The sequence below is a fragment of the Malaclemys terrapin genome, chromosome 3, assembly GCF_027887155.1.
Source record: "Malaclemys terrapin pileata isolate rMalTer1 chromosome 3, rMalTer1.hap1, whole genome shotgun sequence".
Taxonomy (NCBI): Eukaryota; Metazoa; Chordata; order Testudines; family Emydidae; genus Malaclemys; species Malaclemys terrapin.
In genome coordinates, this window is record NC_071507.1 from 131,824,350 (window position 1) to 131,841,478 (window position 17,129).

The 17,129-nt window shown below is 37.9% G+C and overlaps 1 protein-coding gene across 4 annotated transcripts in view; it reads right to left on the bottom strand.

Moving 5' to 3' along the window:
• The window catches only part of GRIK2 (glutamate ionotropic receptor kainate type subunit 2), a 584,433-nt gene that overhangs the window by 191,077 nt on the left and 376,227 nt on the right, over nt 1–17,129 (bottom strand). For all 4 annotated transcript variants that reach the window (XM_054023645.1, XM_054023644.1, XM_054023647.1 and 1 more), the window contains exon 12: nt 2,910–3,133. In XM_054023645.1, the coding sequence (XP_053879620.1) occupies nt 2,910–3,133 (224 nt within the window). The remainder of the gene's footprint in view (nt 1–2,909; nt 3,134–17,129) is intronic.

Sequence of the window (17,129 nt, forward strand, 5' to 3'; positions counted from 1 at the left end):
TTCATAAAATCTTGCTGTGTTCATTAAACAATTCACAAATGAAAAAAGGCCAAATCTGACAAATAAATGGTTCGCATCCATAAATTCCAAGGCCAGAAAGGACCATTGTGGTAATCTAGACTGATCTCTGAACTTCCCCCAAAATAATTCCAATGAATAGTCTGATGAGCTGTAATTGCAAAACATATGTTTCACTATAAAAGATATACCAGGTACTATACTGCTTCAAACGTAGATATACCTTATTATGAAACACTGGCAGTTCAATATTCATTATGGTGGGTTGCTACAACATCACATCTTTTTTTAAGAGGGGAATCTAAAAGGAACCTATCAATTTAAGGACATACAGCCTTCAAGTTCCATGATCTATCATGACTGGAATGCATACAGTACAAAACTTTCTGAATTCCATACATTACACAGTGCATCACCTACATTATATGTTGCAGTGAAACTGCACATTTAGTAGTGCATGCTGAAATATCCCAGTCCACTACGATACAGTTATAATATCTGGCCCTATAATGACAACAGGTAGATTATTACTTTCACAAACAGGCTGTTTTACTTCTGTGCAGTCTGTATTTTACAATCTTTAGTATTCTTCCATAGGTCATCATTTAAGTTAACTCTGTTTCACTATATAAAGGCACTATAATTATTGGATTGGGAATCCTAGCACATACATATTTTTAAAATAAAGTTTTCTACTTTGAGAAAAAACATGATCCTTTCTAATTCTACTTCTTGGATTTCTACATACACTATCAACATTTCATTGTACAAGTTAACAAATACTGAAATTTTATCTGTAGCTCTGAAGACTGATGTAAACTTTGAAATAAAACAGATTTTACACAACTTGCTCACTGTACACAACCCTCTAGTCTATATTTCTGTATTGCTTTATGAGAAAGATATGCTTCTGAGTACACCAGGATTTTATAGAACCAAACAACAAAACAACCAAGTGAAAAAAAAAGTTCAGCAATAACCCTTTACTATTTGGTGTGTCTGCTTGATGATAAACATTCCTCCCAGCTCAGTGCGTGATATGAGGTGTATACTGAATACTATAATAAAAAAAAAGTTTCTAAAAAATTGAACAAATAGTCTGTAGGATCAGAAAAAGTCTCCCACAATATATAGCAGGAAATATTTTCAGAGTGGGGTTTAGGCTGTGCATCATGCTCAAAAATTTCCTTATAATGTAAAGTTTGGGTTATTTTTGGAAATACATGTAAATACATGCAGCATGTGTTCCACAATAAACCATTTGTGCATTTTTGCTAAACTACAGAATTCAGTGCTTTCAGAAGTATCTTTGTTATCGGATCTCCTCTGAAATAGAGATATGGTCTTGATCAAAAATCCACGGAAGTCTATTCTATTTTCAAGAAACTTCCAATGTAAGTCCTTGGCTCTTTAAAAGAGTCCTTGAATGAAGGCACACAAGTGAAGTATTTCACTACAACATGCAGCATGTGTTTCAGAGTGTTATCTATACAACTTTATGCCCGGGTGCCCTTGCTGAATTACTTATGAGTTGGAAGTGTAAGTAGCTTCAAGGATTACTGCCTTTCCATCTGCCAGAGGAATGATACAACCTCTATCAAAGGAAAGAAATAGTATCAAAGGAAGATGTGGAACCCTTACATCAACTCCAGCATAAGGAAAAAGGGTAGGGAGACCTCACTATACACAGGAGAATAACATCACAAAAAAATTGAGGCTGAGGGAATTTTGTTATCAAGACACAAGGATGCTTCTAAAAATTGATATTGTAGAAAAAAGTGTATAATAAGATGAACTTAGGCAATCAGATGTTAAAAAGTCATCTATTTTAAACTGTTTTAATTCATTAAGTGATTTAAAAATGACTGCCAATAACGTGAAAGGGTGCAAGTGATGTTACAGCAACAATCCAACGAAAGTGGGATATACTGTTTTTTCTAATGCTTTGCAATTTTTTGCAGTCACAGCATGAGTCAAAGTTACACAGTGAGTGCAAGGTTACAGTTCTGCAAGCATTTGGGGTCAATTCCAATTACCTTACAATGAAAAGGTAAAATACAATAGTAAAAAAATTCCTATATGAGTTATGGGGTGCCCATGGGGAAAAAATGGCAAGGCAGTGTCACTGTGTCTGCCCATCTCCCAGAGCTGTTATCAGTGCCTGTAAGATTAACAGAAGAGAAACACTGTATTGAAGAAAATGGGCAATAACGCAATTAAAGAGCAAGAAAGCAATACGTATTGGATTGCTTTATGATTTCATAATTGCAGCTTTGAGGCCCTTGACCCTAACAAGCCCAGCTAAGCATGATTCCACATACATCCCAGACTGGCTTTTTAAATTAGATGTTTTATCTCAGTGCATTTATCTGCTACAAGATTTTAAATACATTATTCAGCTGTTTTACTCCCGAAAAGCCAAGGAACTTTGAGTGAGCTAACAATTTTTATATTTAAAAGGTATTATGCGCCCAATTTGAACATCTAGGGACAGATCTCGCTCTGGGCAGTTAAGTGCTTAACTTGGGGTATTTCCCTTCAATGCCACATCATATTAGGCCAACACAATACAATCATCATTTTCTATCTGAAAAGAAACACATGGGAGTGAAGAAAAAAATTTCATAGGGCTTGTTAATGTTTTTCAGTTTGGAAATAAAAGGGGAATGGCATTCTGGTAGCTTAGTGACATAAACAGCATGCTGGAGGCTTAGCACGGCAGTGTACTACATTCTAATCAACACTGAGAACCCTAATTAATTATTCCACTATACACCACACAGTGAAAAATAAGAGTAAGAAAGTAATAAAAAAATTGTGACTTTTGACAATTATTAGTAAGAAAAAGAAGATAATAATTGCCAAAAAAATCACAAAAGTTATGATGTTACCTGGCTATGACAAAGAGCACACAACTGACACCCAAGTAAGCCAGCAGAATATACATCCAGATATCAGGGGAGAGAGGATTCAGGAAGGAGAAGACGCCCGGGTTTGTACCATTGGGCTTGCGGTACAAAATACTTATTCCGAGAGTCATAAAGGGCTTGGAAAAGTCGATGACTTTCTCTCGAACATAGGTAATAGCCAGTGGTGCAACTGCAAGGTCAGCTTTCTGTTGACAAAAATATAAAGAGAAGAGAAACAGGACATAAGTCAGAAGCAGCAGGCAGAAGCAAGCAATCAAATTAAACAAAACACTGACTTTACACTTGAGGAGGTGTACTTATTAAGATTAAATTTAAAGCTACCCTCTTCCTCTAGTGAGGAAGCTGATTAATTCTGGTTCTCTTTCAGTGAGCGTTTCTGAATTAACATAGCAGTATTTAGAGACATTCAGGAACCTGTTACAGGAATGGAAGGGAAAGGAGGCAAAACACAATATCCTTCAGAGGACCTGTGTCTTAGCTCTTTCCAATCTCTCTCTTAAAACTCCATTTGGCTTTGAGTGTCACTTCGTATCTCTACTTTATAAATTCTTAAATGTGCTCTTTAAAAAATAGTAATAAACTTAAGAACCAGATGTGAACATGAATGCTTTTCAAGTAGTAATTCTATAGATATAAGGTGAAATCCTGGATCTGCTGAAGTCAGTGGGAAAACTCCAATTAACTTCAATAGGGCCCATAGCGTGTGATTCCCCATTCCATTATACTAGCTTAGCTCCAAAGAAATGATAGAACCAGACCCATAATATCTTATATCTATACATTTAGAACCAGATTCTGATTCCCTTACTGGCAACTTGTTCCAAGAGTAGACCAACTAACTTCAATGGGAATCTTAATGGACTAAAATACTAGCAACATAAGGAATGATAACACAATCTTCCCCCAAAACTTTTAAATAGCTTTGTGTGTGGGTGGGTGGAGGAACTGGGAGTAGGGAGGGAGAAGGGTGCTTGTGTTTATTTTAGCAGAAGAATATTTTGATGGAAATAGAAAATGTACAGAACAGTTTTACTGTGACAATTAACAGTCTCAAGTAATTATTGTTCTCATATATGCTGCACCTGCAAAACAATCATGGGGAACAATTTCTAGCTATGTAGCTATATCCTTACTAATTTGCATGAATGACTAGGTGACCTCATTGTAAATTACTGAATTTTGTGACGAATTAAAAAAAAAAAAAAAAAAAGCAAAAAAAACCCCACACTTCACAAAAAGTATTTTGTCAGCTTCAATTTAGTTTTAATTATGTCAAAAATGCATAGCAAACTAGTAAATATACTAAAAAATAACGAGAAGTCCGGTGGCACCTTAAAGACTAACAGATTTATTTGGGCAAAAGCTTTCGTGGGTAAAAAACCCAAATAAATCTTCGTCTTTAAGGTGCCACCGGACTCCTCATTGTTATTGCAGAAATAGACTAACACCCCTCTGATACTTAATAAATATACTGTATTTTGTAAAAATAATGGCATCAAAGTAACATGCAATCTAACTACAGCATTGACTATTCAAATCTGTATTGATGGCTGATGAAAGACTGGCAATTTTGGGGGATGATTACAAAGTATCCAAGTTAAGAAGGTGCAGATTAGCCAGATTCTATGATAGGCTATAGAGATAGAGAGATATGTAATGAGAGAGATGGTATAACTACTGTGAAAATAGCATGTTATTTTCAAAATGCCTGTCCTAAGCCTAAATAATACAGTTGATCTACAATTTATTTCAAACGATGTGGTATAGATTAATATATTTTTCTCGGTTTGTACTGTGCATATAGCCAAAAATCCCATACATTTTATGTTTCTATATGCTTCAGACATCACTACATTTTTCTCAGTTGTGGATTACTTTGTGCTTGCTGCATACCATTTCATAAAGTTCTGCAATCTGTGTACTGTATTTCATTGTTCCTATACATGTTTATGATGTCACTGAATTTACTCCATAAGTATGTTTGTTATTTGTGCAAAACTCAGATAACATTGCACAAGTTATTTACTAAGAGCTCAGTATTGCAAGGTGCTGAATGCCCTCAATTCCCATTGGTGCTCATACCTCAAAGATATTAATCGGGCCCTAGCATAGTAATGTTGCATCGTAAAAGAGATAAATATCAGTATTTGTGGGTCACTTTTTACTAATGATACTGTAGATGATACAGAAAGACTATATGACTCACTTGGATTAAAGGCTACAGCTGCAGCTTTTTACTGAATTACAAAAAACAAACTGTAGCATCACCAGGTAGCCATTAATTCTTGTGGTAATAAGTATCAAAGGCTGAGGGTAGCTGTATAGACTCTGTATTCCCCATGGCTCTATAACACAGGGCTTCTGGGTGGGTTGTTGGTAACGGGGATTGTACCTAGGATCTCATGATCTTAAAACATGAGTCTCTGGTTGATAGGTGTTGGAACTAGAGGTGCTGGGGGTGCGGTAGCACACTCTGTCTTGAAGTGGTTTCCATTATACACAGGGTTTATAGTTTGGTTCAATATCTCTCAGCACCCCCACAATAAAAATTGTTCCAGCCCCTGTGCTCCTGTTAGGAAAAGGTGTAGAAGACTCACTCACCTAGATTTGTGGCCCAGATATCACTAGAGGGGGAGGGGGCACAGAGTGCTACACCAAGTGCCTGTGAATTACACATTCTTCTTGGCCAGGGAAGTTCATTCATTGGCTAGAACTGAAACTCAGGAACTACACCAATGTTTGAGAGAAATATATTCTCATCTGAGACCCTGTCTGTTCATGGTAGTAGGCCATTCTCACACGCTTTTCCTCCCTTAGAACCCCTGTTACTAAACTTGTGCAAAAGTTATGAGAAAGGAGGCAATCTTTACTATCTTCTAACGCAAGGGATTCCCACCGGCCAAGTTGCAATATTAAAAAACAAATGTCCCAGGCTCTAGGAAATAGAATTTATATTGAACTGGGCAATTAGCTACTTACTGTATTTCACTATATTGGATGGTTAGAGCTCTGCTACTCCTCACCCCCATTAAAATGTTCATATATAGGATACTCATTTATGGTTTGTATTCTAAATATTAAAGTGGTAGTAATAACAATTATTATATTTAAGGTAAGAAACCACAATATAAAATATTACCTTAGCTTAAAAAAATATATACCTTTGTATGCTGATGCTGCTTTACTGAGTCTAAATATCTTAGAAGATTACATAATAGCTTATAAAACCTTCTTCAGCTATGTTTGTCACTGTACAATTCATGCATCAAAACATAATAGGACAAACTCACAATGCAATATGAAGGAGATATATGCTTATGTCATCTGTAAATGAGAACCCGGTAGCTATAACATGTCTATTCCAGTCTATTCAGATACTTATACTACACCCATAACTGTGGTTTCTAGATTGTGTAGAATTTGTTTTAATTTCACAGCACTGAATCATCTTATTGATAAACTCCAAATCAAAACTAAACCAAACTACAGAATATATATATATGGAGCTGAGTTCATCCCAGTATAATCCCACTCATGTCGATGGAATTACAAAAGGGATGAAATTGGCATGTTGGTTATTTTCCCCATCTTTATGAAAATCTCTACAGCCAGGTATTTGTGGGGTTAGAGTTATTTGGGGCTTCAACTTAACAAAAAATGTTATTGTCAGAAGTCCTTGGTGTCAGTCTAACTATTGTGCTCAACACACCACACACAACTGATCCAGCAGTATCAATTCCATGGTCCCAGACGCTAGATACTGTTGCATATCTTCTAAAATCAACAAGGGAGTTTGCATGTGTAAACATTGTAATTGATATTGTAAAGATACATGATGATTCACGCCCAGAGCTGTTCATTTTACAGTGATTAAGCTACAAGACTCGACTACACTGCATGCTTCATTCAGTGGCCTGTAGTGTATGTATCTGCATAGCCCCCTTAGCAGGAATATAAACCGCAATGTGAATGGTGAAGCATGGGGCTTAAGTGAGTAAAGACACATCTGATGGGTATGGGTGTAAGTACATACCTTGCATGGCTCTCTACTCACCCAAGCTCTGCCTCCCCATCCACACTGCTATTTTTAGCAGTGTAGTATCCTGCTGCTGGAACCTTTCCACACAATATGGAAAGACTCCGGCAGCTGGGAGGCAGCGGCAAAGGATCTACCAGCTCCTTGTTGCTGGAGCCTTCCCTCACCATAGGGAAAGAGATCTGCCATGGGAAAAGCTCCAGCTAAATAGATAGTCTCAAAGAACTCAATCATTTTAAGGCACGTTTTCTAATCCTTTAATCATTCTTGTGATTCTTCTATGAACCCTCCCCAATTTATCAACATCCTTCTTGAATTGTGGGCACCAGAACTGGACGCAGTATTCCAGCAGCGGTTCCACCAGTGCCCCAAATATAGAGGTAAAATAACCTCTCTATCCCTATTTGTGATTCCCCTGTTTGTGCATCCCCGGATTGCATTAGCTCTTTTGGCCGCAGCATCACACTGGGAGCTCATGTTCAGCTGATTATCTACCAGACCACGCAAATCCTTTTCAGAGCAACTGCTTTCCAGGATAGACTCCCATCCTGTAAGTATGGCCTATATTCTTGTTTCTAGAGGTATACATTTACATTTAGCCATATTAAAACACATATTGTTTGCTTGCGCCCAATTTACTAAGCAATCCAGATCACTTTGTATGAATGGCCTGTCCTTGTTTTTATTGTGCTATCTGCAATCTTTATCAGTGATGGTTATATGTTTTCTTCCAGGTCATTGATAAAAATGTTAATACCTTTATCAATAAAACTTGCAGTCTCATCAAAAAAGATATCAATTTAGTTTGATTTTCTATACACCCATATTGATTTGCATTAATTACATTACCCTAATTTAAGTCTTTATTAAGTGAATCCCATATTGGCCTCTCCATTATCTTGTCAGGGATCAATGTCAGCCTTTAATTGCCCGTGTCATCCTGTTAAACCTTTTGAAAAATTGGCACAACATTAGCTTTCTTCCAGTCTCCTGGAACTTCCCCAGTGCTCCAAGATTTATTGAAAATAAATCAACAGTAACAGTCCAGCAAGGTTCTCAGCCAGCTCTTTCAAAACTCTTGAATTCAAGTTATCTGGACCTGCTAATATTTAAAATGTCTAGCTTTAGTAGCTTCTGTTCATCATCCAAGACAGGGAAGAGTGTTATCATCAGCAGATAATGAGATTATATGATATGCTATAGAACAGAAATATTTATTGAACACTTCTGCCTTTTCTGCAATATTATTGCTATTACTGGTATAAGCAATACTATTATCATCTAGTAATAGACCATATAGTTCATGGGAGTCATGTGACTGAATCCCCATGCACCAGTTTGAAAACATGCATCCCCTTCCCTTAAGGACAATATCCTGCTAGCAGTTTTTGCACAAAATTCCAATTGACTTCAGTGGGTATCACACCTCACACAAAATGACATCTTTGTTAGTAGCCGCAGATGCCAAGCCTTAGATACTGAATTGAGCTCCTGAAAGGAAATGATTTAAGACACACTCACAAGTCTGTTCAAACCTTGTATTTCCAGCCCCTATCTGTATTTGTTCTATGGATAAAATGACTTTTAAGTGGAGTCCAATTCTAACACTTTTCTCAAGCACTAAGTTAACTTATAACTGACAAAGGTAATTTTTAATGTTTATTTTGATTCTTAGTTTTGAACCACAAAAATGACTGCTCAAAGACTTGCATGCACATATGATATTTTGTGCAAAATAAAGACAATAGATTTCAAGAAGGCAGACTTTAGCAAACTCGGGGAGTTGGTAGGTAACATCCCACGGGAAGCAAGTCTAAGGGGAAAAATAATAGAAGACAGTTGGCAGTTTTTCAAAGAGACATTATTAAGGGCACAAGAGGAAACTATCCCACTGTGTAGGAAAGATAGGAAGTATGGCAAGAGACCATCCTGGCTTAACCAGGACATCTTCAATGATCTTTAAAAAAAAAAAAAAAAGAGTCCTACAAAAAGTGGAAACTAGGTCAAATTACAAAGGATGAATATAAACAAATAACACAACTATGTAGGGACAAAATTAGAAAGGCCAAGGCACAAAATGAGATAAAACTAGCTAGAGTCATAAAGGGTAACAAGAAAACATTCCACAAATACATTAGAAGGAAGAGGAAGACCAAGACAGGGTAGGCCCATACTCAATGCTGGGGGGGGGGGGGAGGAAGGGGAGGAGAAATAATCACAGAAAATGTGGAAATGGCAGAGGTGCTTAATGGCTTCTTTGTTTTCGTTTTCACCAAGAAGGTTGGTGGTGATTTGATGTCTAACGTAGTGAATATCAGTGAAAATGAGGCAGGAACAGAAGAAGCTAAAATAGAGAAAGAACAAGTTAAAAATTACTTGGACAAATTAATGTCTTCAAGTCACCAGGGCCTGGTGAAATGCATCCTGGAATACTCAAGGAGTTGACTGAGGAGATATCTGAGCCATTAGCGATTATCTTTGAGAAGTCATGGAAGACAGGAGAGATTCCAGAATACTGGAAAAGGGCAAATATAGTGCCCATCTATAAAAAGGGAAACAAAGACAACCCAGGAAATTACAGACCAGTCAGCTTAACTTCTGTACCCAGAAAGATAATAGAGCAAATAATTAAGCAATCAATTTGCAAACATCTAGAAGATAATAAGGTGATAAGTAACAGTCAGCATGGATTTGTCAAAAACAAATCATGTCTAACCAACCTGACAGCCTTCTTTGATGGGGTGACTTCATAAACAAACTAGGGAAATGCAACCTACATGGACCTACTATAAGGTGGGCGCAAAACTGGTTGGAAAACAGTTCCCAGAGAGTAGTTATCAGTGGTTCACAATCATGCTGGAAGGGCATAATGAGTGGGGTCCCACAGGGATCAGTTCTGGGTCCGGTTCTGTTCAATATCTTCATCAGTGATTTAGATAATGGCATACAGAGTACACTTACAAAGTCTGCGGATGATACCAAGCTGGGAGGGTTTGCAAGTGCTTTGGAGGATAGGAATAAAATTCAAAATAACCTGGACAAACTGGAGAAATGGTCTGAAGTAAATAGGATGAAATTTGATAAGGACAAATGCAAAGTACTCCATTTAGGAAGGTACAATCAGTTGCACACATACAAAATGGGAAATAACAAGCTAAATATGAGTCAACAGTGTAACTCTGTTGCAAAAAAAGCAAACATCATTCTGGGATGTATTAGCAGGTGTGTTGTAAGCAAGACACGAGAAGTAATTCTTCCACTCTACTCCTCTCTGATTAGGCCTCAACTGGAATATTGTGTCCAGTTCTGGTTACCACATTTCAGGAACGACATGGACAAACTGAGAGAGTCCAGAGAAGAGTATTGACTATTAGTGGTAAATATGCCCAATGGCCTGTGATGGGATGTTAGATGGGGTGGGATCTTAGTTACTACAGAGAATTCTTTCCTGGGTGTCTGGCTGATGAGTCTTGCCCACATGCTCAGGGTTTAGCTGATTGCCATATTTGAGGTTGGGAAGGAATTTTCCTCCAGAGCAGATTGGCAGAGGCCCTGAGTTTTTTTTCCTTCCTCTGCAGTGTGGGGCATGGGTCACTCGCTGGAGGATTCTCTGCACCCTGAAGCCTTTAAACCATGATTTGAGGTCTTCAATAGCTCAGACATAGGTTAAGGATTTGACAGGAGTGGGTGGGTGAGATTCTGTGGCCTGCGTTGTGCAGGAGGTTAGACTAGACGATCATAATGGTCACTTCTGACCTTAAAGTCTATGATTCTATGATTCTACAAAGAGCAACAAAATGATTAAAGGTCTAGAAAACATGACCTATGAGGGAAGATTGAAAAAAATTGGTTTGTTTAGTCTGGAAAAGAGAAGACCGAGAGGGGACATGATAACAGTTTTCAAGTATGTAAAAGGTAGTTACAAGGAGGAGGAAGAAAAATTGTTTTTCTTAACCTCTGAGGATAGGACAAGAAGCAATGGGCTTAAATTGCAACAAGGGAGGTTTAGGTTGGACATTAGGAAAATTTTCCTGTCAGGGTGGTTAAGCACTGGAATAAATTGCCTAGGGAGGTTGTGGAATCTCCATCATTGGAGATTTTTAAGAGCAGGTTAGACAAATACCTGTCAGGAATGGTCTAGATAATTAGTCCTGCCAAAAGTGCAGGGAATTGGACTAGATGACCTCTCGAGGTCCCTTCCAGTTCTATGATTCTCTGATTAGACGTACCTATGTTCCTGTTGACTGCAATGCATTATCTCCCAACCTTCAAACCTGGCAATGTGTGAGACAACCTATCAAAATGAGCACCAAATGAGTGAAATGTAGAACACCAATTTGCGCCCCCGTTTTTTGGTCTCATTTACTTCCCACTCACTTGCAAACCAGTTTTTTTTTCCCCCCTGTGATCACAACATGAGGCTTTAAAAAAAATGTACTTTTAATACACAGATATTCTACATCGTGATATCATTTTAAAAGTACAATAGCTACAAAATTGTGCCTATCACACCTACTGGAGGGACAATTTTATTTTAATTCAGTGATATTTTGAGGCTGATATAAACAACTTGGGGCAATATTTCAATGTAGGGGAGATGTCACTCTGTAAAATATATTAAAGTGTTTTACAAATTTAAATTGCAATACAAAATACAACAGACACACACAGTTCATATTAACCACCACTATCACCTTTGTGGTGCACAGCTGTTGATTAGTATACAACAACACTATATAATGGTTTGGAATGTAATCTGAAGGAGGATACCATATCCAGGTAAAAGTTTAGTGAGAATACAGATAAATAGAATTTAATTAGTTGCATTGTAATTTTGACAGGAATGAGACTAAAATGTTCTATTCTTGAGAAAAAAGCAATAGGACTAGAAAATGACTTCAAGTTATTTATAACAGTGATCAGGACCTTTATTTTTTGTCTGATTCAAAAGACCTCCCATAGCACAGTGCCACCTAATACCATACTGTGGTATTGGTTCAGCGCTGAGTCAGAGAGAAAACATTAGAATTAGGGACACAGTTTCTAATCCTGAGACGGCATTTTTACAGAGACTGCCTACGTTCTCTAATCTAAAGCACTGCGTAACCTCAGATTAGCATATCATAGTACAATGTATTGCATAACTTTTTCAATTACAGAGAAAAGCTGAAATTATAAAAGATGCATGGGTTTGGAACTTAGAAAAACATTCCTGCACTCATTCAGTGAACAGCTATAGCTTTTGTGGTACATCCAATCAATGACCTACTGTTTCAGGAATTTTTGATACAATATGACAAATATTGTAAATGTTATTTCTACTCCATCTTTCTTTTTTAAAGTTAGTATTAAAACATGTAAAAAGCATTCAACATGTAGGAACAAAGATAAGGAACCAATTGTGTGTGGGGGGGGGACACTATGATAATCCTGAAGGGAGTAAGGATAAAAAAATAATTGTTTTTATTGAGTTCATAACAACTTTTTGATGAGTATGTTCAACTTCATTTGAATGTGTCACTATAGTGGCATCATTTTGAATGTTATAGCAATTTGGATGTTAAAAATGTTCATAATGTCAGTCAAAGTACCCTGCCATCCTAGGCTAGAACACTTTACAATGCATGACAAACTAACCTAGGAAGATAAGGTGGCACAATAGGCCGAGGTTTAAAGCCTGGCTTAAATCACAAGTAAAAATGAATGTTGTGGACTCAGCCAATTGCCTTGTCCTATCACAAAACCACCATGTAATTTGACACAATTACTGCAGCAGCTTCTTTTCAAGACAGACAAATGATTGGAATAGCAGGGGGCTTGCAAGCTGGAGTTGAAGTGCATTGGTCAAGCTATGAATAGAAACTTGAATTAGGGCTGGTTTTAGTCAGTGCTGTTAGTCTTTTGCTTTCAGGAGCACAAAGTTCTCATATTATAAATTATAGGCAAAAAAAATGCAGTTAAGAAAAGGGCAGGCCAAATTCAACTCTTGTGAAAATCCACGGATTCTATTGACTTTGTCCCACTAACCTTACATTAGAGCCCAACACAATGGAGATACAATGTAGGAAAAAGGAAAAAAGATGGGAAGTCTAGAGTGGCTGAGGAAAAATATAATAATGCAGATATTTTACCTGTGGAGAATGGTGTTTTATGAATGAATTAAAAATAAGGTACAGTATCTCCACTATAGCCAATGAACTCTTCAGCAGCTGTTTTCTTTAAAAAGGAAAAGGCAAAATTACAAACTGAACAGAGCCGAGGGCCAAGTTCACCTCACTGTAGTACCATTGATTCAGTGGAGTAACACAAACAATAAATATGGCTAGTTTTGCTTAGGTGTGTGTATGTGGGTGGGGAGTGGAGAGCCTGAAGCAATACAATCATACCTGTGTAAATTGAGAACTGTATCACTTTAAAGGAACATTATGAGAGTATTTCCTAAAGGATGGTACGTGTTTTTTAAATAAAGGTTGTTACGTATTTCCAAAATAAACCAGGGATTTATTTAGCTAGTTATCATCACTCCGCCACTCACAAATGCTCTTATTTTAATAGAACTGGGCACGACAATGATATAATCAAGATACTTGAAAAGGACACAGGGCAGGATCAAACACCCATGGCCACCTTTCTCCAAGCACTTGCAAGTGGGGTAGATAAGTACTTCAAACCTGCTCCCACAACATGTCTCATCCATTAGGGATACCCCTGGTGTGTGGGGCATCAAGAAGTAGCATGATGTTTACTCTGACTCTGTAAACTGGCCACCTGGGCTCTGATGTTCCCCTGATTCCCACAGCCACCCTTTCCCTTCACACACATTCAAATCAGCTGAGGCAAGGTGGCGCTGGTTTATCTCCCTCATGTTGGGATTTTGAAGTACAGGATCACTAGGAGGGGAGAGGAAACAGAAAGCAGTGTCTGGCTATCCTCCCTCACACCTCTCAATCCTTCTCAATGTGGTCCCCTCCTTTCAAAAGGAAAGACGCTGGCCCAGGCAGGGCCTCCATCTTCTCCATCTACGTGGTCCTTCAAAGGGCCAACCTAGGAGTGAAGAGAGAAAGCCAGAAATGTCCTGCCTGCAGCAGGAAGGAGGGGAGTTGACCAAAGCCTAGGTGACTACTTTCCAGAGTCAATTAAGCCAATTGCAGCTGACCCTGACATCCTTCCCCACCTGTTTATTCCAGGTATTGAGATATTCTGGATGGGTGTTAGATCTCTCCACCCCTCATCCCCTATCTCTGAGGTGGGGCATGGGTATCTGCTCATTCCCTATTGTCCACCGCAGTGAACGTGTGTGCTGCTGGAGTATGATTGATCTTTCACTAAGCAGGATTTTCAAGGCTGGAGTTGCTTGATCCTCCCTCTGTCATGCTGCGCTAGAACTCTACCTCTAGTCTCCCTGATCCTCAGCTGCAGAACAATTTCTCTCTTCCATAGCTACTGCTGCTATGAGGGAGCCATAGGTATCTCTCAGAGACATCATAGCTAGGGCAGGATTTATCCTATTGGCAGAGCCTCCCAGGCAAAGTAAATCCCCCCTTCCTTCTTCTTTATATTTTAATTAAACATATACCATACTGGGTTATTACTGACTTTGATCCTCTCTTTTTCACAAAGTGAGGGTCGGGGAAAAAATGAGGATAATCATTCTTCAGCTTGCACTGGGTTGAAATTTGGCATACAAGCTCTCAGCACACAAGATATTAAATTATACTGCCTTCAGTCCATACATGCAGCTCGACTTAACATTAATAAATGTTTCACTTATAAATCAAGAGCAGTGTATAGGCCATAACATGGGTCATACATTTTTATTGGTACCTTATGTTGAAAACTAACACTGTAACAAGGCTCTCTGAGCAGCTGTCATGTTATCCATGTAATGAACTGTGCTTTAAGAATATTGAATAATTTATAGAAATGTTATTTGGTGATGGGGTGAGGTGGCCACTTTTTGGATATGGTTTGGTAAAACCTTCTTGGTAAGATTTTGGTTTGCAAAACCAAAACCAGAAGTGGTTGAGATGTGTTTCACTTTATAAGAACCACCAAATTTTGAGGAGCAGAAGGCTGCTTGGATGAAAGGTTTGGTCTCACCTCCACAGTTAGCAAACTAGATGGCCATTAGCTTTTGTCTTGCATAACCTTGTCAGTTCTAATCTGGGTTTCATTTTATCCAAACCAATACAATTCAGGGTTTGTAAAAGCAGTTCTAGTTTTAGTAACAGTATGTTCACGAATGGATATGTATTAATTAGACTGCACAAAATCAGAAGGTTTGGATTAAGATGTCAGGATTTTATGTATTTCCCCTTCAACAGTAATGGCACTTTAAACACTTTCATGCTGATCACTGTTGGAGGGTAAAATGGAATCTTGAACTCAGGACTTCTGAAATATGTCAAGGAAAAATAAATTTTCAGTCCTTTCTATAATGTAATTTTTAAATTTAAACACTCAGGGCCTGTTTCCCAGCACAGCACCAGCAAACAGTGAGTGCCAAGAGTATTATTTGGTAACATTTTACATTTACTTTGCACCAATGTAGATGAATACATAATATGCAGAGTAAAGTTGAGTAGGTCCCACCTAGCCAACTTCTGCTCTTATTTTCAGCCTTACAACCACACACATTTTTATAGTTACCTGAGAGCAAAATTTGGCCTATATTTTGTTAGGATGAAATTTGTCTGTATGCAAAACATCAGTGGAAGGCTATACACCACTTTAATCCCACTAACATTTTACATTGAGGATTTGAGTGGTGTATAAGTTTTGCATTAGGCCTCTGCAAAGAGCTGGATTTCAGTATCTATGATTTGGGTATTTAAGCTTTTTAGTTTGCCTTCAAGACTGCATCCACCCTGATTTTGCTTGTTTGTGCCTTGGCATTATAGCATATTTGAGATTGGTCCAAGAGTTCTTCTATGACATTAGCAGAGCATGGTAAATTAAAGGCAGAGGGTCAGCTTCCACTAGATTTTTCATTAGATTTTAGTCAGTTATTTTCATTTAATAACTGTTGTGTTTGTGTATGCAAGACATATACAAACAAAAAGTGTGTCTGCAGCTTTAAGATTCACACATTGCCATAGCAAACATGCCTTCTTACTATGTTTGCCAAATGTAGTAGCACCCCATAAAGTCCAGAGTGGGTAGGCAAAGTAGGCAATTGAGTTTAGATAACATAAAGCTTCCCCCTTGTGAGGGCCTACTTGTAGCAATTAAGAAGAAATTAAAAGCTAACAGTAGCACATTCAGCTGCTGCTTTAGCAGCTGTTACTTTATTAATACAAAAGTAAGCCTGCTGACAATTTCAATACATATGGACTGGATTTACAAAATCATTTTTAACTGGTGCTTAGATTCTCACTGTGTACTTGTTTTGATATGAAACTATCATTGCAAGCCAGATAGTTTTCAGAAATATAAATACTGTCAGTGGCACCTGCTGACAATGAATAGATCCTTGACTTCTTCTGATACCCTCTTAGGTCATAGCAATGGTCAGTCCCACAAAGCTCTGGAAATCAATGATCTGTACTCACTACAAGCCTTTAAAACACATTGTTTAAATGAGGGTCTTGCTTGATCTCCTAATAGTACCATCAGCTATAAAACACTGCATGGCTTCAATTAAAGCAGACTGTCAACATGAGAGCCAGTAACTGTATTGTATACCATTATGCAAACAAAAACAATGATGGTATGAGTTCAACCTGACTGAAAGTAATGATTTGAATCATTCAGACCATGGCTTTTCGATGCAATTTCTATTCTTCCTCTCCAGCTGCACAGTGGTGTCTAGAGGTGATTTCCAACATCTTATTTTTCCCTTTGTTTTTTATGGCCTGGATGTTTACCTGGAAAAAAACTATTACTCAAAGTATCAGGAGCTCTATACAGACAATTAGCTAATGTATTTCATAATTTGTGCTATCATCAATCCATCTAAGTAAATCTGACTACTTTTCTGGTGCATTCTTATTCAGTGCTGCTGGTGCTGACTGGATCTTATAGCTGCACTTACAAATTAAAAGGTAACAATCCCATAGGTTGGTAAGTGAGCTGTATCATCACAAAACTGAAATTTACCTTTTGGTTTATTCATCAACCAGCTGTTTGAGAGAAGCTCCTTCTTT